A 24,545-nucleotide genomic window follows, 5' to 3' on the forward strand; every position below is an offset into this window, starting at 1 on the left:
AGATAGATAGATAGATAGATAGATAGATAGATAGATAGATAGATAGACAGACAGACAGATAGAGAGAAATCTAAAAAAGAGAATCAACCTTAAGTTACAGCTAAGCTGCATTACTGAATCCAGTAACATGGAGCTATTAAATTTAAAAAGTACTTATATTTTCAGCTCCTCAGCTTTACAAGTCACATTTTAATAGCAATAGCCATAAATGGCACAGAGCATGATTATCATCCCAGTATTACCATCACAGTAGACTGTGACAACCTGGACTATATCACTGTTCAGAAGGCCACAGAAACTATTTATTTTACCTATATCACCTACCAACAAAGATTATCCTTGACAGGAGCTTAGTGGTTAAGAGTACATGATGCTCACACAGAGGATTGGAGTTTGATTCCCACCACCCACATCAGGTGCCTCACAGCCATCTGTAATTCCAATTTCCATGGGGAGACAATGCCCACTGACCTTTGCAGCACTTGGTACACACATACACACAAAGGGGCACTCAGACACATAAAATAAAAGACTACCCTGGACAGTAAAGAATCCTTACTGTTTTTAGACATATGGGGAAATTAATTAAAAGTGACTTTTCAGATATTCCAAAATTTTCATAATTCCATATGACTTTATGACTTTCCATAATTCCAAAACTATGATTCTTGGGCAAAATCTAATGAGCCCCAGGGCTGCCCCACATACACTACATGGAGGCATATCCTCGAGAACAGAGCAGGAGTTTGATCTTAAGCACAGCACCGCAATCATCCTACCCAACTCTGAGGTCAGACAGCAAGAAAGCTAAAGTAGCTGAAAGTTACAAAGCAGAGTATGCACGGTAGTCTCAAGTCTCAAAAAACTAAGCCTCAGAAGTTGAAGAGAGAAACTGCAGATGGAAAAGGAAAAAGTCAAATACTAAAAAAAAGCTGAACAATGCCAAGATTTTCAGAGATGAGAAGAAAACCTGAATGCCAACTAGACTGAGCTGAAAGGCCTTATGGAGCATCTAGAATATAAGGAGGCCCAGAAAGACCAAGTTTTAAGAACAAGGCTGAACTAGTCTCAAGTGAAAACTACTCTAAACCTGTACTATCCAAGCTTTAAAGCATGTTGATCCACAGGTAACTTAGATGTCTGTCTACCAAAGCAAAAGCCAACACTTTTTCCCCTGGGGGAAGGGAGACAATACTGAGGTTAAACTCAGGACCTCCCACATTAGGCAGGCACCTAAAAAATTCAACACTCTTTAGATACAGACTTCAAAATTCTGCACTTAATATTCACATTGCTGAGTATTCAATTTAAAATCACAACAAAACACATTAGATTTGCAAAGAAGATAATGTGTTCCAAAACTAATGAGGAATGGAAATAGCCAACCAAATCAGCCATGAGTAAGAACTACTGAAGATGAGAAAGCCAGCAGACAGAGCTAGTACAACAACTACGTAACTTAAAGGAACACAAAGAGAAGCGTGGGAATTCTTTTTGTAGAAAGAATAAATTATCTGGGAAAGCCTTCTATTACATTATTTGTTATCAGTATGTGTGTGCACATGTATGTGACTTAATGCCACAAGTATGGAGGTCTGAGAACAACTTGCAGAAGTCAAGTCTGTCTTTCCATCACGTGGAATCAACCCCAAGTTCAGGTCATTATGCATGTCAGCAAGTGCCTTTATGTAACCTCTGAGCCATCTCATTGGCCTGTGGAACAGCCATTAAAATTTTGCAATTTACTTTGGAAAAGGAATTAAGGTATATGATAAAAGGCTGCTACTATAAACTACTAGTAATTAAGGCCATTTTACATAATAGACAAAAAATTTTCAGCAAATCAGTGCCCGAAAGATTGTCTGTGGGCTTCTGTGTGTGCGTGAAGCCTTCATAATATAATTTTACTGGCTAGAATAAAATGGGACTGTGGCCCTAAAAACAAAATGAAACATTATAAATGAGTTGGTACTGAGGGTTATCTCTAAGAAACTTAATAGGGGAGGGGGCACACAAGTTACATTTACAATTCCGGAAAGAGTAAACATTCTAAGAGCAGAAGAAACAGCACAAGTGCACAGCACTGATGACCTTCTTTCAAAGGTGTGTGACTTCCAACTTTTGACCGTACCAATCCACTGTCTCCCAAGTTCCTACTTATCACCTGACATTTTCAGTCTGGGGTTTTACTGTTTCCTAATGCCAGTGATGGGAAAGCAGACATCCCTAAGCTAGAATCAAACAAGATGTATTAGCTGACTTTGGAGAATTCAAACTAACACAACTTAAGAAGACAGCCACATTTCTGCAAATACTTAAAAATCTATTTAAAAATATTTAAAAATCTATCCTTTAATTCTACAACTAATTAACTATGCATACACTAATCTGTAAACCAACAAAGTACCATATCCTAACAACACTAGCTAACTAGGTATTACTGTCTGATACACTCATGTTTTCACAGAGCTACAGTGCAACACAACTGTGTCTATGTCAGACAGGACAGGTCTCTCACTCTAGACATCTTGTACATCTGCTCCCAAACACTGAAATCAGGTAGCCAAGCTTAGCAGCAAGTGCCTTTATCTGCTGGGCCATCTCATTGACCCTTTCTAATCCTTCTGAAAAGGTATGTTTCCTTTTGTATGTGCAATTTTCACCTTTTAAAGGTCTAATCCAAGGACTATCTCCTTCTTTAATTTCTAAGTTTCCTTGATTTTTTTTTCTGAACTACCAAAATTTTAGAGACCCATAAATATTAAATTACTAGACACACCTAGGTAGTCTTCAAATATACTTTAAAGTCCCTTCAACTTGTAAGTATCTCTTTTTAAGTTCATAGCACCTATGTCAGTACCATGTAACACTAGCATTCAGAAAATACACCACATAGTCTGTTGCTGATATTTCTAAAGTGCAGGATAGAAGTCAAATCTGGAGCTTTGACATTCTAGATCCTTAAGGACTATATCAGTGATATATATCAGTGATGAAGACAACTTTGAAACAATTGAAATTTTAAAAGAAAAAAACATGTTTTAACCTCCTACTTAAAAATTCATAAAATGGGAGAGCAGTGTAACGGCTCAGCAAGCAAAGCCACTTAAAGCCTATCATGACAATCTCAATCATCCCTGGGACTCACATGGTGGAAGAGAGAACTAAATCTTGCATACTGACTGTCCTCTGACAGCCACCCCTGTGCCAGAAAATGCTCACCACTACCCCTTCACCACCCCGCAGCCCAACCTACACTATAATAAATGTGATAAAAACCTTAGTTACTAACTGGCAAGCTGCACTGCAATCTGATACATGTGCTCAGTAGGACGCAGGTTTTTCTTTTCTCTTTCCCAGGGCCATGCACACAGAATTAAGCACTCCATCACTAAGCTCCAACCACAACTTCCAAACTAGCAATGTGCTTAGTTTTCTCCTCCTCCTAAGATGGACCCCCTTCCTTCATGGCAACATCGCAACTCATTCCTAATATATACCTAATAATAATATGTGCTAATCGGAACATTCTGGTATTTGTAGCTAATCTACAAGCAGACGGTATTGTCTCAATATTTGCCTCCTGAATTCTGACCAAATCCAATAGATATCCTATTGTATTTCAATACTTTGGGTGAAAGCTTAGAGATGCCATATCTCTTCAATGCTCACTCCAGCAACAGCAACTCAAGTTGAAAAGCAAATTTAGTCAGCAGCCACACAATGTTAACTAGTTAAGTATACAACAATCTTATCAACTCAACCTCTTAGGTCAATACTGGTGTGGGGTACAGGCACTGTCAAAGGAAATGAGGTTATGAAGACACTAGCCACCAGACTGGACGAGCCCAATGAGCCACTGGTGCACATAATATAAGATCAAGAGATAGTTTACAGTTAGTGCTGACATCCTCACAGGTTGGACTGCTCTGAACAAAGCAAACTGTACCGATAATTTCCATAAAGAATGATTGGAGACAAGCATGGTGGTACAGGCCTTCAATCCTAGCACTTAGGCAGCAAAGGCAGGTAGATCTGAGTTGAAGTTCAGCCAGGGCTACATACTGAGGAGACCATGACTCAAAACAAACAAACACAATGAAAGCTTGAAGAAAGAATATCTAGCTTATTCAATATCTGCTCTCACGTGTAAAAGGAAACTTTAATTTTTGTTTGTTTGGGGGTGTTTGTTTGTTTGTTTGTTTGTTTTTCAAGACAGGGTTTCTCTGTGTAGCCTTGGCTGTCCTGGACTGCTTTGTTGACCAGGCTGGCCTTAAACTCACATGTGCCTCTGCCTCCCTGAGTGCTGGGATTAAAGGTGTATGATACCATGCCCAGCTCCAGAGATAGAATTTTTGAAAAATTATCATCCCCGCCATATTTCCACAAGTAACTAAACAAACTTCTCTAGACAGAACTCAGTGTTTTACTTTTTAATACATCAGCTTACCACTAAGTAACTCAATCCAGTTCTGGACTGTCTCTGGAGGCTGAGTCTCCTTAACATGCTTTAGAGCTTCATCGAGAAGAACATCTCCTGTTGGAGCATCTGATTTACAGATCACCTAAAACACAAGCAGTCAGAAATGATCCACTGGAACCGTCTTCCTGTCATAAACTTGTTACATGAAAAACAAGTAAGTTATCAAACATTTCATGCTCGGAGACTTTATCCTTACTACGATTCCATTTGATGTTGAACTATTAAACACAAAAATTCATTCATTAAAACATTCTTACGTGAAGAAAGATTCCACTATACAGAAGAATTCAGCATACTAAAGACATTTCACATAAGTAACGAAACTAATTTTCTCAATAAACGTCATTAAGGAAACTTTGACAAGAAAACAAAATTAAGAAATAGCTCCCCTGAGCATATGCTCAGTAAAGGATATGAAGGGAAATAGTTTTAGGAATAACAAAGACTTTTTAAAACTGCCACTGCTAGCAGAAGCCTTAATGAAATCATCAAAAAGTTTGATTATGTACAATTACTCAATCTCCAGCACCAAGAGGATGAGGATCAGAGATGGGGAAGGAGGAGATAAGGACAGGCTCTAAATCTGTAACTGAAACCTATACTGGGTTAAAATCTCAACAGTGAAAAGGGACTGAGAGACGACTCAGGAGTTAGGCACACTGGCTGCTCTTCCAGGACTCAGGTTTGCTCCCAGCATCCACACAGCAGCTGGCCTGTAACTCCAATTCCAGGGGATCTGATGCTTTCTGGCCTCTGCAGTTGCAGCATGCAGTGTTGCATAGACATATATGCAAATGACACATAAAATAAAATAAATAAACCTCAAAGGCAAGAAAGATATGGAAAATCTCAGGGGTATGGTAAGAAAGGAGCTTCATATTGTCACACTGCTCAGCCACCCTGGGTTTCCCACAGGCTTCCCTCATGTATCTCCCAAGCAACACATTTCTAGTTGAAATTCTGTAGTACCAAAAATTTAACCTATTACAGTAACTTACAGTAGCTATTAAAAATGTTGTGAAATTAAAATATTTTACTTTTAAAATGTGACTGTTGTCTTACATTTTCTTCAAAAAGGAATCATTTTCTTTTGCTCTATCTCACAAAATATTAAAATATATAAGATCTTATTCCTCAGCATTACACAAGAAAAATATACAACCATAATGCCAAGGTTTAAGAAGGGAAAAAGTGACTTTTTAAATATTGGATTTAATCCAGTATGGCCAAAATTAGACTAACAGATTGTTTGAAGACTGAGATATTTAGTATTTTCACCAATACTGTTTTTAAAACTCCATTGTGTTTTGACAGTCCAGATCAACTTATGAAAGCAGCATGATTACTATACTGGGCAGTGCAGATACACAATGTTCATTCTGTGGTGCTGAGTTAGACCAAGGCTTATGGGAGAGAAAAAGAACTTCAAGAGAAAAGAATCCTAAGTCTGTGATGCTTTAGGCATGTGACCTACTTATTCCTCCTCTCACTCTCTCCCACTCTTCACATGGCCAGGATCTAGCCTCATCAATTACCTTGCTCAAACACCTCGCTTTGAGCCAAGTGATCTTTCAGGGCCAGAACAACCAAAATACAGGTAGATAATTTTTTTCTAGGTTCTGCTCTAGCCCTTTCTCACATGTGTCGTTTCTTTCATTATCTTTGCCAGGATTTCAGCCCACAAGTCTGACCATTTTTCACTTGTAGTCTCCTGACTCGAGGCCTTGAACTTTTTAAATGTTTTAGGTGTGCTTTTATTCTTTGATAATTTCATAGCATATATACAATGTAACTTGATCATATCCAACCTAAATTTTTCACATCCCCTCCCTACCAACAGCTCCCCTCTCACCTTAATGCAACACACACACACACTTACTTTTAAATAACACACTGCCTCTGCCTAGTGTTGCCTGTATGAATATAGGTGTGAGGCTACCCCTCAGAGTGTGGGCAGTCTAGCAGTGGCTACACACAGGCAGCCTCCCCAGCCATCAGTTGCTCCACCCCTCCAATCCAACACTGCAGTGTTGCATGAGGGCAACACTTCCTGGCCCTTTCAGCCCCGTGTTCCATACTGAGTTCCTCAGGAGGTATATCTTACTACATTTCATTGCCCCTGCTCAAAACTAATCAGAGATTCAAACAAGTTCTAAACTCCTTTAAAATTTTCAAGAATATGTTTGGCTTCTAAAGAAATAGGCTCTACTTCAATAAATTCTTGCTACCTCTAACACAGAAGAGATGGAAAGAAGATGAAACAAGAACTCTGAGGAAATGCTTTACACAGATAGAAGATTTCAAAAAGGCCCTGAAGATTGAATAGAAAAGATTAGATTCACAAAACAAGAAACCCTGTGGGAGCTGCAGTCTTTTAACAGAGAGGCCCAAGGTCAGTTGTGCAGCAGTGATGTGACATGAGGCAGGCCATAAGCACAGATGTGGACAGAAGCTAAGGAACAAGAGCAAAACAACCAAACCCTGATACAAGCAGATTCTCCCTTAGAGCCTTCAAAAAACACAACAGAATTACATCCCCTCACTGGCCTCCAACATAGAATTCTTTGTTGCTTAAAGCCACTAAGATTGTGGTCATTTGTTAAGGTGACTTTAATTACAGCACTCGGGAGGTAAAGGCAGGAGGGTCTCCATGAGTTCGAGGGCAGCCTAGTATATGTATCAAGTTCCAGGTCAGATAGGACTACACAGAACCTGTCTTAGAAACAAAACAAAAAACCAAAAAAAAAAAAAAAAAATCCTAATAAAATAGTTGGCTTTCAGGAAGAGAACTAAAGAACCAGGAAGAACAGCTACTATCTTAATTAAATCAACAATTGTTTTTAAATATCAACTTATTAAATCATATAGAGTATTTTTCCAACATTATCTATTTCAAATCACTCAGAACTGGACTGACTTAATAAGCCCATACAGCTGGGGAACAATTTCTCCTGACCACAACTGTATTCCAGAATCTAGCACAGTGCATGATACACTTAAACACCAAATACACACCAAATACATGAACAGATGATTGCCAGTCTATGGCTCTTCTCATGCACAACACGAAACTGACGGTTTTTAAATTTTTTTATTTTATTTTATATGAATTGGTCTTTTGCCCGCATGTATGGCTGGATGTCAGATTGCCTGTAACTAGTTTCAGGCAGTTGTGAGCTGCCATGAGGGTGCTGGGAATTGAAGGCCAGATCCTGTGGAAAAGCAGCCAGCACTCTTAACCGCTGAGCCATCTCCCCAGGCCCCCAAACTGACACTTGTTAGCACACAATTTTTGCTTTTGGTCAGGACCCTAATGAAAAGTTTCCCGTGTATATATTTTATTGTATATATTTTACTATTAACTACAATAACAGCCTTCTACGGTGTTATCCTGTAATATCAGCAGTTCAAGAGATTAAGTCAAGAGGACCTAAATTCAGCCTAACAAGACCCTGACTCAAAATAACAAATATGCCCTTGTTGCCCTACTCACCCTATACCAAGCTCAAACCCAGAGCCCCACACACATGCTACAGAAGCACTCACTGTGCGTTTCATTCACTCCAACCTAGCATGTAACTTCCAGCAACACATTAATGGCTTTCCTTCTTATCAAATCATCATTCTCTGGATTTATCAGTCAGACAGGGGTCAGAATAAGAAATGAAGGCACAGGCTTGTAATTTTAGTGCTCTGAAGACGGAAGCAGAAGACCCTGTAGGTCAAGGCCAGCATGAGCTGCACAGTGAGCTCCAGGTCAGCCTTGGTTAAAAAGTAAAGACTGTTTTAAGAAGTTAAACAGCAGCCAGGCGGGCGGTGCACACCTGTAATCCAGCACTCTGTGATTTCAAGGTCAACCTGGTCTACAAGGTGAATCCCGGGCAGCCAAGGCTACACAGAGAAATCCTGCCTTAAAAAAAACTAGTGACAATGAGATGTTTGGTTCTAGCTTAACTTTCAGATTTACAAATATAACAAAATTACTAAAGGAAAAATGGTTTTGAAATACCATGTCCAAAGCATAAAAGTAGACTGGAAGAGAAACAATCTTGAATATCTGAGGCTGCGGCTGAAGTTAAAAATACAAAACTTAGCATATATATTGCTGTTCTACCACAGAAGCACCTACACACACCTTCAACAGCGGGAAGAGGTAAAAGTCAATCACAGTCTTACAAAAAGATTAACATCCTGTAAGTAACTGAGTTCCACAAAACTCCTGGTTTTTAAGTTGTTTCAAGGTCTTCAAACTCATTAATTTTTCAAAAGCAAATAAAAATGGCCATCTTCCTAAGATGTAATGGTCATCAATCTTAACAGTGAGTGACAACTGTTACATATGCAAAGAACCAAAAAACCAAGAATAAAATCCAAAAGACAATTTTAAACTATTTAAATACTTTAAAGCTATTAGAAATATTCACCATTTATACGGAACAAATTGTTATAAAAGGGTTATTCCTTAAAAGTCCTCTTACCTTTCTTGTTAAAAGACTTTTTCTTCTCATTCCACAAGCCTCTAATTGTAACCTTCCTCTCAAGGCTAATTCAATTAGCATACAGCCACGTAATCCAGATGATATACAGTCATTCCAAAATGATGTATAACCCTAAAGAACAAAGAAAACAAAACAGATAATTTTTTTAAATATATTTTTAATGACTTGTTTGTTTTTATGTTACATGAACTGACACGCTGTGTGAGAGTGTCAGATCCCCTGGAACTGGAGTTACAGTTGTAAGCCAAACAGATAATTTACCTTAAGCCAAAAGTAGAAATAGCTTTAACCAAAGCCACAAGTGTCTTTTTACAACAAAACACTAAAATTGCACAATTAGTATACTGTTAATCTAGGATCTGGGGGAGGGTTGTCTTTTTACCATATATTCTTGCATATGGATAAACAAAAATTAACTTTAGAGGTCAGGCTGGGCAGGGCAGTACATACCTATAATTCTAACACTGGGGATATGGAGTATTCTAATTGCTCAAGAGTTCAAGGTCAGGACTGGAGAAATGGCTCAGAGATTAAGAGTACTTACTGCCCTTACATAGAACCAGTGTTCCCAGCACCCACATGGAGGCTCAGAACTACAGTTCCCAGGGACCCAATGCCCTCTTCTGGACTCCTTGGGCACCAGACATATGTTACAAGTTATTTGATCACAATATAAGTCCTGGGATTGTGCTGTTTACTGAAAAACCTGTTTGTAGTTGCACACACAGTTGTAAGAGAACAAAGGGTCTATGGTAAATTCAGGTAGTACCCAATTCTCATTCCTAGAAGCAAAACAAACCAGGACCAGTGCCCTTATCTCATTCATTGTGTACAAGGCAACTCCTACCTGATCTCAGAAGACTGAACAACTGAGGCATTACAATTTCATAATTAGGCCCTATGTCCTAAAAAGTAATGTTGGGAACGGCAGACATTCCGAGATAAAATGAGTTATGTACTTCTCCCAACACAAGAGAATCTAGGCATGGAATGGGTTCAAAATAGGACAAAGCCTACAACAGAGCATGCCAGAGAGACCTTAACATACTGTAGTGGTCAGGTGAGATGGCACATTAAAAGTCTGAGCAGGTCACTATACTGTCCAGCTCTTTACAAACTACTAATTCCCCCATAAGCAGCAACTTCTTTAACAGAGTGACTGCTGCTAAGATAATTGACTGCAGCGTCCTATGCCGATCAATCCTCAGGATCCTCAGGGTCCCAGCCAAAAGCAAACTGCCAGTCTTCAGGACAGACCTCACAGTGCTGTATAAAACTAAAGCTGACTCCCTCAACAGTCAGGGAGTCCCACAGAAAGAATGAACTGTACCGCAACAAATAAGGCAAGGGGACATAGTCCAAAGACACAGTCATCCCCACCTCGGGCAGTTTCAGGGTCAACGTTAGGAGACAAGATTACACTGTACATCTAAAAAAACCTCACCTCCAACCCCGATTTTTGTCAGTAATGACCATCACTGGTGTGGATCTCCAACTGCCTGCTTTTTTTCCTCTCACATGGATTGGTTCAAGTGGAAAAGGGGGCGGTGTGTACTGGGCCCTCAAAGGTGTCAACTACAAGAAGCCTTCCCACTAGTCCAGATCCCTTACTTGAGTTGGCCACGCACAGTGGGGTACAGCATAAACGTACTCTGAAGGTCTAAAGAGTCATAACAACCAGTTGTTCTAAGACTGTCCATGTATTATACAAATACATGCAATATGGGAAATGTCCTTGACCCATATTTTAAATAAGATACAAAATAAGATAAATGAAATATGACCTGAACTTAGAACACACAAACACAGGTTTGTATTTTAAGCATTATTTTTATTTTTAATTCATGCGCACGCGCGTTTTCACCGGCAAGTACATGTGTGCACCATGTGTGCCTTGTGCCTGATGAGGCCAGAAGAGGGCACTGGGTGCCCTGGAACTGGAGTTACAGATGGTTGTGAATGGTTATATGGATGCTAGAAACCTAACCCAGGTCCTCTGCAAAAGCAGCATAAGCTTAACATCTCTCTAACCCTAATCACCACCACTACCACCACCACCATCATTTTTTTTTTTTAAATGTTCCTATCCTCAGTCAGGAGACAGAGGCAAGCGCATCTCTGTGAGTTCAAGGCCAGCCTTGTCTATGTAGAAAATTACAAGCCAGCCAGGGCTACACAGTGAGACCCTGTCTCAATTCTAAGCAAAGGTGGTGGGAGGGGAGAGAGAAAATGAAAAAGAAATGCAAATCCTTTGACACAATTCTATAGATCTTAAGTTACATTACAAAATACCATGAATAGAAAAATGTATGTACAAAGACACTGACCTTGTCACTTATAACAAAACAACAAAAACAACCTAAAAGTAAATAAAAATAAATTCAGTATTTGCCAAACTTTTTGAGATTGGATCACTTTTATCTACTATATGCATGTAACAACTTGCAGAATATTGTATGTAACCTTCCAGGAACCAGATTTTAATTCCCAGCAGAGAAGAGCTGAGGAAATGGCACAGTGGTTACGAGCACATGCTGCTTTTCTACAGGACCTGAGTTTGGGCCCCAGTATCTACATCAGGCCACTCACAAGAGACTATAACTCCAGTTACAAGAGGATCCAATACCTGTAGCCTCCCAAAGGTGCCTACACTCAATGTATGAAACACAGAGACAGACACACACATTTAAAAATAAGGGCCAGGTATGAAATGCAATTCTTTAATCACAGCATTATGATGGCAGAGTAAGATGGATCCTTGTGACTCTGAGGCCAGCCTGGTCTATAAAGCAAGTTCCAAGTCAGCCAGAGTTACAAAGTGAGACTCTCAAAAAAGTAAGTAGCTCTTCTTCTCTGCCCTAGGAACAGCTCTCCTGCCTTGGTCCCCTCACCCCCTAAAAGGTATGCCTGCTCCAAGTTCACCTCTACAATCTCCTTGGTGTCTGCAGTGGTACTGAACTGACAAACACTCAAAATTAAGAGCCTCGGAAGCTTGACAGTCCCACATCCTCTGACCTCACTCATCCCTAGCCACAGCTTCCTAACCAACCAACCAACACCATTTCAAGAGAAATTAACAAAGCAGCCAAGTTCACTGGGATGGGGGCTGTCACACTTGGATGGCTGGCCTGAAGCTGGTCTGGGGGAACTCAAACGAGCTCTTCTACTCACATCTGGACTTCCTTGAGAAGCAATGGGTTCTTTTGCCTAACGTTAGCCTTTGTCACCCTCCTATCTAGAAGAAGCAGCTGTCTCCACTTCCATCTCCCACAGCTGCTTCTCTCGTGTCTCACCTGCCCTCTATGTCCATTTTTCTGTTACTCCCACCCCACCCGAATATGTCTGGGGAAAGTGGCTGGCTCAAAGTTTGACAGTGAGAAGACAAATACTGTATGAGTAAAGAAGTGCTCTGGAAAAGCAGCAAGAACCCTTTCACTGCAGAGCCATGTTTCTAGCTCTATTTCTTATTTTTTGTAACCTATACTTTCCTAAATATACACTCTACTTGTATTTTGTTTAAAAAGCCTAGTTTTACTATTCTCATAACTTAAACTTAACCCCATCATCTTTTTTCATCTGTCCCACATCTCTCCCATAAGCTATAGTAACAGCAAAAATCTTAGTAATTGCTTTTTTTACTCTTTTGTGATATTGCATGTATGTGGTACAGACATAAATGCAGGTCTAATATATATATACATATATATTATACATATATATTATATATATATACACACACACACATATATATAAATCGTCATCCAAGATTGGCACCAAGTTCTGCAAAGTCTAATAATTTCAGATCAGTGAGGTATGTGTTTACAAACTTGATACCCTGAGAGCCACATGGTAGAGAGAACCCATTTTTACATTGCAATGTGACCTCTAAATGCATACCATGATGCACATATGCATGCACACACGGAGAAATAAACTGTAAACATTTTTAGTAATGCCAAGACCAATGATTTTGCTGTCTCCAGTTTTTCCACTCCTTTCTACTCTCACATGTTTTAAAAATCCTGTTTATAGTATCATTGTCTTCAAAGCCCACGCTGCTTCCAATATCAATACCAGCTTTTAACATTCTGTGCCAACAAATTTTCATGTTCATTATTCCACATACAATCTCCATCATAAATGTTATTTTCACACAATTTTTATTGCTTTTACATTTGAGTAATATCACCTATTTTCTCATCTAGGTTCTTCTCCTGTATCCTGTCTAAAATGTTTGTTTCATATCTGTTAAGTCACAGCCCGTACCTCACTAGGCTCAAATATCTCCAAGCACAAGTGCACAGAGCACCTGGAGCCTAAACACCCAAAGAGTCTGAAACACAAGGATCACTTGAACCAAAGATTTGGAACCAGCCTAGGCAACAAACAGTCTCAAAATAAGACCCAGAAGAGGAGCTAAGGGTGCAGTTCCCTGACAGGGACTTGCCTAGCAGTATGTTAATTCTGTGAGTTCAATCCTCAGCATTATAAAAAATTTTAAATATGAAAATAGGGGGAGAATTAGGGACTAGGGAGATAGCTCAGTGGGTAACAATGCTTACTGCAAAAGCACAAGGACCTGAGTTCAAATAATATGTAGGATCTGTATAGAAGCCAGGATGGCCAGGTGTGCACGGAACCCTAGCACAGTGGATCCCGAGAGCTTGGTGGCCAGCCAGATTATAGCGGGTTGATCCTCCCCATCACGCACATAGTTACATTAATTCTTTAAATTATTTTAGAGATAATACAATTACATCATTTTCCCCTTTTCTTTTCCTCTCTCAAAGCCATCCCAAACACCTCTCCTTACTCTTTCAAATTCATGGCCTTTTTTATTATTATTAATTATTGTTACTTACACTATGTGTGTGTGTATATGTGTATGTGTGTGTGTGTGTATATATAACAATAATGTGTAAGTAGCAATAATGTATATGTATATATACATTATATATTCACACACACACACGCGCATATACATTAATTTTAAAGCTTCATGGACCAGAACTGAGTTGGGAGATTTGCTACCCCAAATGCACGACATAAACCAAGGATGGTAGACAGTGCCTGCGATCCCAGTATTCTGGAAGAGGAGGCAGCAGGAGTACAAGTTCATGGGCACCCTGCGCCGCACAGAACTGGAAGCTGCCCTGGGCTACAGAACCCGTCTCCACAAGAAAAGTGGGTGAGAGACCTGGTAAGCCTAGTCTGATCCCCGAAAACCACATGATGGAAGCAGAGAGCCAACTCCCACAAGTTGTCCTCTGACCTCCATACAGCATTTCATACACTCTCTCACACACACAAATACAGAAGATGTTTCTTAAATAATTCTTAAAGGTTGTAGAATCCTGCCCTAACCACCTTCTATGAAGAGTCTGACCTTGAAGGTATTAAGGATTATTCTCTTCCCCTAAAAAACAAAGCACCACAAAGAGGAAATAAGGTCAAACTGTGGGAAGAACTGATTGCAAGGGCCAGAAAAGGCCAGGAACCTCACATGCTGTCTGTCCTGGAAGCAGAAGGCATCAGGAAGTAAGACTCACTGCCTGCCAACTACACCCAGCACTGTACAATACAGCTGCCAGAAAAGCCACTGATTTTGGAAGTTTGGGGGCTCCTGATATCTCAGGAGAGTGAACAGCATTCTGTAGATGAGAAATAATAATCACAGACTCTGGGCTTAAACCTAGGGAAAAGAAACCAAAAATACTTCAGGTTTCCAGATTTCCCATCCCAGATGGTCTGGGATTCAGGGGGTTGGGGGTTACATACACATATACACACACACACACACACACACACGCACACGCACGCACACATACTGGGAGTTTCATTGAAAAGGCATAGTTAGTAACTGAATGAGTCAAATATTTACCAAATTATCAGGTTCAGGATGGTCAGGAACTAATGACAATAATAAAAGCTGGGCTCAGTGGTAAAGCACTTGCTTAACAGGCTCAAGGTCAGAGTTTTATTCCCCAGCAATGAAAGGGTGAGAGCGAAGAAGAGAGAGTATCAAGCACCAGTCAAAAGCAACAGCATTTTTTTAGCCTAATAAAGCACCCCTTAGGTCCCATAACAGGTTATGAGACAGAGGTCTATTTTGCCCAGGAAACCATGAGGTCTAAGAATTCAAAAACATTTAGTCTAGCTCTCCCAACTAAAAAACCATGGATAGTTTGTGTTGTTTCTTTATAAACTTGACACAAACTACAGCTACCAGAGAAAGAGGGCCTAAATTGAGAAAAAGGCCCCATAAGAATCAGCTATAGGCTGATAGAGCAAACCTGTAGGGTATTTTTGTTTTGATTGATGACTGATGTGAAAGAGCCCAGACTACTGTTGAGTGATGCCATCCCCAGCAGGTGGTCTTGAGGTGTACAAGAAAGCAAACTGAGCAAGCCAAGAGGAACAAGCCAGAGTCCTGTGTTGTATCTCATCCCCCACCCATGCGCCCTGCCCAAATTTTCTGTCCTGACTTCCTTTCATGACAGACTGCAATTATAAGCTGAAATAAAGCCTTTCCTCTCCAAAGCTGCCTTTAGTGTCGTTTTTCACTTGGTTTGGTTTGGTTCTTCGAAGCAGGGCTGTCCTAGACTCACTTTGTAGACTAGGCTGGCCTTGAACTCAGGAGAGAAATACCTCCATCTGCTGCCCAGTGCTGAGATTACATGCATGCACCCCCACACCTCCTTTTCTTTTTTCTTTTCTTTTTTTTTTTTTGTTTTGCTTTTTAAATTGCTTTCTTAAGATGTTTAATTTTTTTAACCTTTATTTTATGTTCATTGGTGTTTTTCCTGCATGTATATCTGTGTGAAAGTGTCAGATCTTTACAGATAGTTGTAAGCTGCCATGTGGGTGCCTGGATTTGAACCCAAGTTCTCTGGAAGAGCACTGACCTTAACTGCTGAGCCATCTCTCCAGCCCCTAATGATAGTTCTTTTATTCCAGCACCTCCCTAGTCCCTAATCTACATCTTCTATTTCCTCTAAAGTTGGTATCCAATTATACTGAAATCATCTGGAAAACTATCTTCTATGTAGACTGAATGCCCCTTAAAAGCTAAAAATCCTAAGAAACCTCAGCATCTAGCAAGGGGACTGACACAGGCGTGCCATATTTGGATTAACTGAAAATATGACTGCCTGTTTAATCTCAGAAACTGGCAAACCCTATTCAATGACTAAACTTAAATTCATGTAATTTCTGATCTTTTTTTATGGTATAAAACTATTTAACATCTGTATTTAAGAAACTGAAACAGGGGCAGGGGAGATGGCTTAGTGGTTACAATCACCTGTTTTTGCAGAAGACCCAGGTTTGGTTCATAACACCCACGCTTGTTCAGAACCCTCCAGAAAACCTGACGCTCTGGATATCTTGATCTCCAAGCGCACACAGCACACACACACTGCACATACATACATGCAGACAAAACACTCTTGCTCATAAAATAAATCTTTAAATAAAAAAGAAAGAAAACAGAATAGGGCAAGGATGGTCGTTCAGATGTAGAACCCTTAGGAGTATCTACAGCTGGCAGAGGGCCCCAAGTTTAGGCCTATCCAAGAAATGAATTCCAAGTGACAGTAACTACCAGAAGCTGATTGTAAGCCCTTCAATCTCTAGTCTTTCTCAAACAGCCAGAAGTGGGCAGATACAGAAAATTAACTTCACCTGGTCACCAAAATGACTATTAAAATTTTAACTCATAACTTTCTAGAATTCACATACTAACCCAAGTTGTCAGGCGTGGCCCACTGCTCCCTTTCATGGAAAATGATTTCTAGGGCCGGGGATGTAGCTTAGAGCATGGAAGTAGGAGGTAGGGTGCCAAGGCCCTGGGTGCCAACCTCATCACCACAAACACTAAAAACAGAAAACAGCTTCTAAGGTGACCTAAGTGCAAATGTGTAAGAAATTTCAGTGTCTCTCCACCTATTTTCCTCATCCAATTATCTCTTTCCTCATGTAATATAACATGGACTACACTGTATTTTACTTACTGGATGTCTAAGCTCTCTATACATGAAAGGAAGAGATCTCCAAAACCAGTGTTCATCTCTTGAGAAAAATTTTACCACATTAAGTATGCGTATGATTTACTTAGACTATTTACTGAGTCACAGCTATATGTCAAGGTGAGAGAGTCAACTGCGGAAGCAAAATTTCTAAACTACATCTGTTAACACCAAGTGAACAATTTCTCTAATAAGGTAAGCAAGTAAACAAAATACAACTTACTAAGTTTAAGAATCCAACTTTACAGATATATATGTACACTCTGGTTGTAAAGCGCCACTTGTTTAGCAGCATCAAAACAATAAAAGACAGTCCTACTATACCATGTTCTATTTCCCTACTTCATGTATATGTGTGTGAATGTGGCTGTGCCAGTTTGTGCAGTTCCAACACCAAACTCAAAATGTCAGCCCTTGCTTTCTACCATCCAGATTTCCTTCCGTTTGTTATCTTGCAGGGGACACAAATACACAAATACCACTTCATTGTAGGTCAGAGCACAACTTGCTGGAGTTGGTTCAGCTGGGCCATCTTCACTGGACTCCTTCCCACCTCTCTTCAGACTTCGTCTTTTGTTGTTCACTGCTGCACACATCAGGCTAGTCGGCCTGAAAGCTTCCAGGAATTCTGTCTCTAGCACCCATCTTGATTCAGGAACACTGGAATTACAGGAGGGTCTTGACCAGACCCAGCTTTATACTCACAAAGTGTTCTGTGTGCCCAAACTGAGATCCTCCACTAGCACAGCCAGCATTTTATCCCCAGAGCTGTCTCCCAGCCCGTTATACTGTAGATCTAATGTTTACGAAGCATTCCTTTACGTCTCTGTGTTAGTGCATGCTACATTATAATACTGTCGTGTATACACAAGTTACACTGCAATTCTGTAGTACACTAACAGGCTGTAGTTTTTCCAGCTTATTTTTTTATACAGGCTATAAATTTTATACTCAGTTTAAAGAGGTAAAAATTCAAACCCTTCAAAACTATCAAGGGAATATAATTAATATTAGAAAAGGAACCATAAAATTCAAAACTCTGAAGCTTTTATGAGATTTTTAATTACTACAAACTTGCAGCACATATTGAAATTCTGAAAAAAGACTAAAGAGCAGGGCTGTTTCACATTAATTACATAGAGAGGTACATTTTTGACAAAACAGTTATACATTTTGGTAAGCACAGTATTCCAAAAGTTATTTCAAAATGAACTCATTTTTTTGGAGACAGTATAACAACAACACAGTCAGTTCCATCCTTTTAACTTCCTAAATCTGGTAGCACAACCTGTCATCTCAATCCTGAGGGGGAGGGGGGAATCACCAATTCAAGAACAGACCTCAGATTCAAGAACTGCCAGGCTATACAGTAAATATGAAGCCAACTAAATATCATCTTTTCTCTAAACAAACCCACCTAATCATTACGTACTTTTCAACAGTTACTGCATTAGAGCTCTTAGAAGCATTATATGCTATCTTTAAAGATGTTACTAAAGGCTATTAAAACTTAGAAAATTAGTTAACCGAATAAATAAAAACCACACTAGAAAAAGACTAGCACCAGCAGACCAGGAGTAAAACTCAAAGAACCATTTCTGAGACCATGCTGCACACGAGTTCTGTTCTGAAAAGGTGGAACACTTTTTTGGCCTACTACTCTTTTCCTCAAGCTTCAGGAGGACAACTGAGTTTACAAGCCTACCCTTAACACAAAAGAATAGGAGAAGATACTTCATGAAGCCATCCGAGAGCTGCCAGTAACCCTAGCAGTTGGGAGAAGAGGTAGGATCCAAAGAGGGTTCAAGGAAACCAGTCTGGCCTTCATGAGACCCTAAAACACAGTAACAAAAAGAAGCAATCCTATCAGGCAGTGATAGCGTAAGCCTAAGTCCCAGCACACAGAGGCAGCAGGAGCTCTTTGAGTTAAAGGGTAGCCTGATCTACAGAGTGAGTTCCAGGACAGCCAGGGCTACATGGAGAGACCATGCCTCAAAAATGAGTGAGTAAGTGGGTGAGTGGGTGGGTGGGTGAGTAAATAAGAAAAAGGAGCAATTCCAGGGCTAAACACAATGGAGAGTCCTACCCTCTCCCCAAGCAAGACAAAATTGGGAAGTTCAGTAAAGTGTTAACAATATGTGGCACGAAAGTTCAATCCTCAGCATTTGAGTGACCCTTTTCCCACTTTTTATGAGAATTCTGAGATTCTTGATAGTATGTAAAGCAAAGGACTACAAAGCTTCACTTCTATTCAACAGACTTTTTCCTTTTTTGTGCAGGTATGTGTGCATATATGATCACAGAGAGGCCAGAGGTCAACTTCAATGTTGTCCTCAGATACCAACCACCCTGTTTTTTGTTTTTGTTTTTTTTTTTTTCAGACAGAGTCTCACACTGGTCCGGAGGAGCTTGCTGAATAGTCTAGGATGGCTGGTCCAGGACCTCCAGTCTCTACCTCAACTTGTGACACCACTCCCAGCCTTTACCATGAGAGCTGGGGAACAAACTCAGAGCCTCCTGTTTGTGTGGCAAATATTTTACCAACCCCACTATCTCCCTAGCCCCCATACTCTAGATTAAAGTGGTCATTTTAAATAGTTAACTGAGACTGGAGAGGTAGCCCAGTGGTTAAGAGAACTACTGTTTCAGAAGACCCAACTTTAAATACCTACATAGCAGCTTACAATCTATAACTGTAGTTCCAAGACATCTAATGCCCTCTTCTGGCCTCCTGGGCACCAGGCACACAAATTAGATGCACATACATGTGAGCAAAAAAACTCATACATATAAAATGAAATAAATCTTTAAATAGATAAGTAAATGAAATAATCAAATCTAACCTTAAGTATCTAGATCCGACACTAATAAAATAATATAAAGTTACTGAAGGGGTCAAGTTACAGTTAGTGATGGAACAGTATGTGCGAGACCTGTAAATTTAACTTCTATAAGCAAAGAAAATTTATTTTAATACAACTTTTTGGTTATATAAAATAATTCTTACTGAAGTATCCTGAAACTACTCTAGTAACGGCTTTAATGGAAAAAAAAAAAAAAACACAAATAAATAATGAAAAGATAAATATCCACTACCTGCCCTGTCCTGTGTATCATCATTCATAGAACTTTTGCTAATTATTTAATTTGAATTCAGGAGTGAACCTATTTGACTTCCTAGCAGTGACCTCTAAGTATCACATCCCCCACACTTCACACAGATTTAAGTATAGATTCCATGAAACTGCCCCAGGCATGGCTGGTTTACGGAAAGAAAAAAACCTGAAAATCCAACAAGAATTAAAAAAGAAAAATCTACTGTCAGAACTGAATAAAAAAAAAAAAAGAAGAAGAAGAAGAAGATATGATTACTCCTAGGTATGGGTTGAAGAGGTTTATTGGTGACATGAGGGAGTAAATAGCCAGAGGCATCTGAAAGGGTCCAGACTGAACCTTGCATGTGGGAGGACCAAGGGGTAAAGAAAGGAACCAGGAGTCATAACACCAGAGTGAGGGAGACAAAGCGAGAGAGCGAGAGCGAGAGCGAGAGAGAGAGAGAGAGAGAGAGAGAGAGAGCGCGCAATAGAAAGGATATCCAAAATGGCTGGGTTATATAGAGAACAGCTGGGGGAAGAACAATGAAGCTCGGGGGCTGGGTGAAAAGTGCTGAGAGGCCAGGACACTCCAGGTATTGGTGATGCTGAGAGGGACAGGTAAGCAAATGTCTGCTGTTAGCAACCTCTGTTAGCCATTTTTCCTGAGTTTGAGACCTAACAAGAACTTTGAACAAATTCCAAGTAAGTAATCTGAAGCCAACTGCCTCTCATGCAGCCCAGGCTCTCCTCTAACTTGCTATGTAGGTAAAGATGACCCTGAAATTCTAATATTCTGGCCTCCCAAGTGCTGGGATTATAGGCGTGAAGCCACCAAGCCCAGTTTATGCAGAACTGGGAATCCAATTCAGAACTTCGTACAAAGCACTCTATCAACTGACCTATATTCCCAGGCCCTAGAACTTTAGTTAATAACAAATTTAACAAGCTGAAATCTAATACAGACGTAAGTATCTAGGGACAAGTAGGAAAACTCCTGACCCTTGAAAAAGTATAAAACAAGCCTATAATTTTAGCACTAGGGAAACAGAGGCAGGAAACCAGGAGTTGGAAGTCAGCCTACACTACATACAAAGACGTTGTCTTTAAAAAAAAAAAAAGGGGGGGGACCCTCCCCCAAAAAAACAGATGATTAGTTTATAGGAATGGTCACTATGTATGAAAGAACTACATACAAGCTAATCTCTAACACCAAGAAAGCAATGCAAAATCCCAGTCCCCTACATCCCCACTTCTTGGACTTGCCTACATTTTTTAAACAATTCCCTACCCCCCAAATGCTAACGATTAGTGTCTGGCTGAACCATGACCATGACCACGACTTATGAAGTATACTGATTATTTATACAAAATAATCACAATAGATGGTTTCAATTACCTGGCAAAGAACTTCAATTGTTTAAGAACAAAAATACCAAAAAAAAAAAAAAAAAAAAAAAAAAAGTTCAGATTGTCTTCATGGGAACCAATCACAAAAAAGGAAGTGTTGACAGCTTTAGCTTAAACATTCAGAGTAACACCTCTAAAATAAAAGGTACTTTCTCACCATTATTTCTCAATGTGACAATACCAAAGCAAGTTTTTAAGTTTTAGCTTTACAGAGTTCTGTCCATACAGAACCGAAATGCTAACCCAGGAATGTAGTGTTCTTTTTGCTTTTCTTAGATGTGTTTTCATTTCAAAGCGGGGATGAACGTGAAATAAATAAGTAAATGTGTGTTGCCAAGAAGCCTACTTTCTGTATCTAATACTTTCTAGAATCTCATTACAATGGCACTAACACCTACGACTTTCACCCCACAACCAACCAACCAACCAACCGAACACATACACCACCTGCTTTCTTCATTATAACTGTAATTAAACAGGTACTGTGCCCATTTTACAACCAGAGGACTATTAAGTGTCTTCAAGCTGAATGCTATTAAGGCACGTGAGCAGTTCCATCAAGATTCACCTCCCTAGATAGAGCCAGGGACCACAAACAGTACATGGAAAAACTCACCTTCCTGCCGCTACTAAGTTCGAGGAACTAGAAATTTGTTTTATAGGGATGAACTGGATTTTTTGTCCTCCTCCTTGAATTGTGAAAACTTACTTAAAAGCAAGACCCATCCATCCCTTTCTATCTGACTCTCAAAATGTGTTGTCTAGAGTTTCCACACTGAAGCGAAACAAGCTTCCGGGCCACCTCATCATACAAGATTTATGAAACATCCGAACCTGCAAGTCTATCTTTAAAAATACTCAGTTTATAGATGGAGGGGTGTAATAAAGTCAAACGTCAAGGTCGGAATCCAGATGTTGTATAGACACGGTCACTAATATTTTTTTCAACTTCTATGGGTAAAATCCCTGGATACTTGGGTTGCAAACGACCTTTCCAAAAGTCAGAATACAACTTAAGCCTATCTAAATCTTTGCGGCCTTTCATCAAATAGCAAACTTGGTATTCCCAGCACTTTACGACAAGCCCTCCTTTAAAATGGCAAAACTGAGGCGGCAACGGATCGACTAACCGCAAATACTAACTCAAATCAAGTTCACCTAAAAGTTAACTCCTAGGTTTTACAACTATTTTGTATTGACTTTTAAGCAATACCCGAGAAAATAACTTTGCTAATTCTCAACAGCAAGTCGTTACTGAAGTTTTACACTATTAAAAAAGGCCGACAGCAAGTAGATCCGTGAACCTCTCCCAGGACCTGCAAAAACTCAATCCTCGGGAGCGGTGGAAGCCCCGAGTCTTTGGATCTACTTAAGCAGCTTCGGGTTGGAATTGCAATCGTTTGCGGAAGAAAGCGAAGAAGAAATGCAAAGAGTGCCAAGGCTCCGACACGAGAGTGTGAACAGAGGAAGGAAAAATCCAAGCGCTCGGGACCGGGAGGGTCTGGAACACACAGGGCCTCGCTGGAGAGGGCCGACTCCCACCTTCCTCGCGACAAGCCGGGCGCTCGGGGACGCGGGGCTGCCGAGCCAGGGGCAGGTGCGGCCTCGGCCGGCGCCCACCCGGGCCCAGCTCGGGCCGGCTCCCCGCCGCGACCCCACCCGGCCCGCCGTGCCCGCACCTCTCGGTCCTTGAGGCCCAGCAGGAGCACCTCCTCCATCAGGGTCAGCCGCGTTTCCTTGGAGTCGCCCTTGTCGTCGTCGTCCTGCTCGTCGCGGCGGCTCTGCGCCTCGTCCTCGCCGCTGCCGCCGCCGCCGCCCGCCGCCCGCTCCTTGTCGGCAGCGCTGCGCGAGGCCTCGGTGCGCCGCTGCACTAGGCCCGAGCTCCGCTGGGTCAGCGAGGTCATGGCTCCGGCCGGGGCGCCGCGCCGGACAGACAGGGACGCGGGACCGGCCGGCTCTCCCTCACGGCCCCGGCCCCGGAGCTTCCGTGTTAATTCTCGGAGGTGGGGCGATGTCCGTGGGCTGCGGGGCCGAAGGCAGTCATGAGGAGCCGGGTCTGGGCGAGGCCGGCGGGCCGAGCGTCGGCAGGGCACACGGGGGTACCTTCCGCCGGCGGCTGTGACCCCCGACACAGCCCAGGATCCCCAGCGGAGGCGGCGGCGGCGGCGGCACTTCCCAATATGGCGGCGCGCGCTGACGTCACCGGAGGATGTGGCAGCGCCGGCGCGGGGCGGGGCCGGGGTGCCGGAAGCGGCGTGCGCGAGGGGAGTGGCTAGCCGCCTCCCCTCCCGGCGGGCGGCCGGTCCCGCAGGGCCCGGTAGTGTCCCTGAGTCTCGGGACCTGAGGTCGGGGTTGGCCGTCCGGCCCGCTCTCATCCGCATCTCACTTCGCTCTCACGGCCCAGCCTGACGCCAGCGACCAGCAAGGCTTCTCCTGGATCCCGGAAGCCGAGGCCACGCGAGGGCGGGCCCCGCTGAGCCCTTAGCATCCCCATCTGTCCTCGGAGGCGCTGAGCCGGTGTGACCCGGGTCCCCACGACCTACAGGAAAGAGTTGGATCTCTGCCTGTGGAACTCTCTGGCTTCAAAAGAAGCCATCTACACGCAGGCGTCTAAAAGTGTTCGTGTACTGTGCTCTAGCGTAGAGAGGTTCAGCAAATTGACAAGTTGTGTTTGTAAAACTTTTTATTTCCTACCTCTGGCTGGGGCTGTAAATTAGCCAGAGCGTAGGGAGCACTATACGGTTAGTGTAGCCGACCTTAGGATCATTTTATGGCGACAGTAAACCTCTTGCGTTTCATGCCACGTCCCTGTAGCCCTAAATGTCTTGCGGTGTAATTACTAGGTTAAGTCCCGTTGGCGTGCTTGGCAGTTTGTGCAAATCAAGTTAAAAGAAAAGCTGCCAAACCCGAGAGGGATTTGGAGGAGCAGAACGGTGGAACTTGTGAGAAAACATTGTCCAGAAACGGTATCGTAGATCCATCCAGCATCATTTAAAATAAACAGTAACCACAGACAGTGAGTAAGCAAGGTTTA

General features: G+C 41.5%; 1 protein-coding gene across 1 annotated transcript in view; it reads right to left on the reverse strand.

Annotated features, from left to right (window-relative positions):
• Positions 1-23,694, reverse strand: part of Golph3 (golgi phosphoprotein 3) — a 26,127-nt gene extending 2,433 nt beyond the window's left edge. The window contains exons 1-3 of the mRNA XM_055601110.1: positions 23,191-23,694; positions 8,962-9,093; positions 4,451-4,565 (exon numbers count right to left, since the gene is read on the reverse strand). Of these exons, the coding sequence (XP_055457085.1) occupies positions 4,451-4,565; positions 8,962-9,093; positions 23,191-23,415 (472 nt within the window). The 5' untranslated portion in view covers positions 23,416-23,694. The remainder of the gene's footprint in view (positions 1-4,450; positions 4,566-8,961; positions 9,094-23,190) is intronic.
• Positions 23,695-24,545: the final 851 nt, after the last annotated feature.

This window comes from Psammomys obesus, unplaced genomic scaffold, assembly GCF_907164565.1.
Source record: "Psammomys obesus unplaced genomic scaffold, mPsaObe1.curated_primary_1811, whole genome shotgun sequence".
In the NCBI taxonomy this organism is placed as follows: Eukaryota; Metazoa; Chordata; class Mammalia; order Rodentia; family Muridae; genus Psammomys; species Psammomys obesus.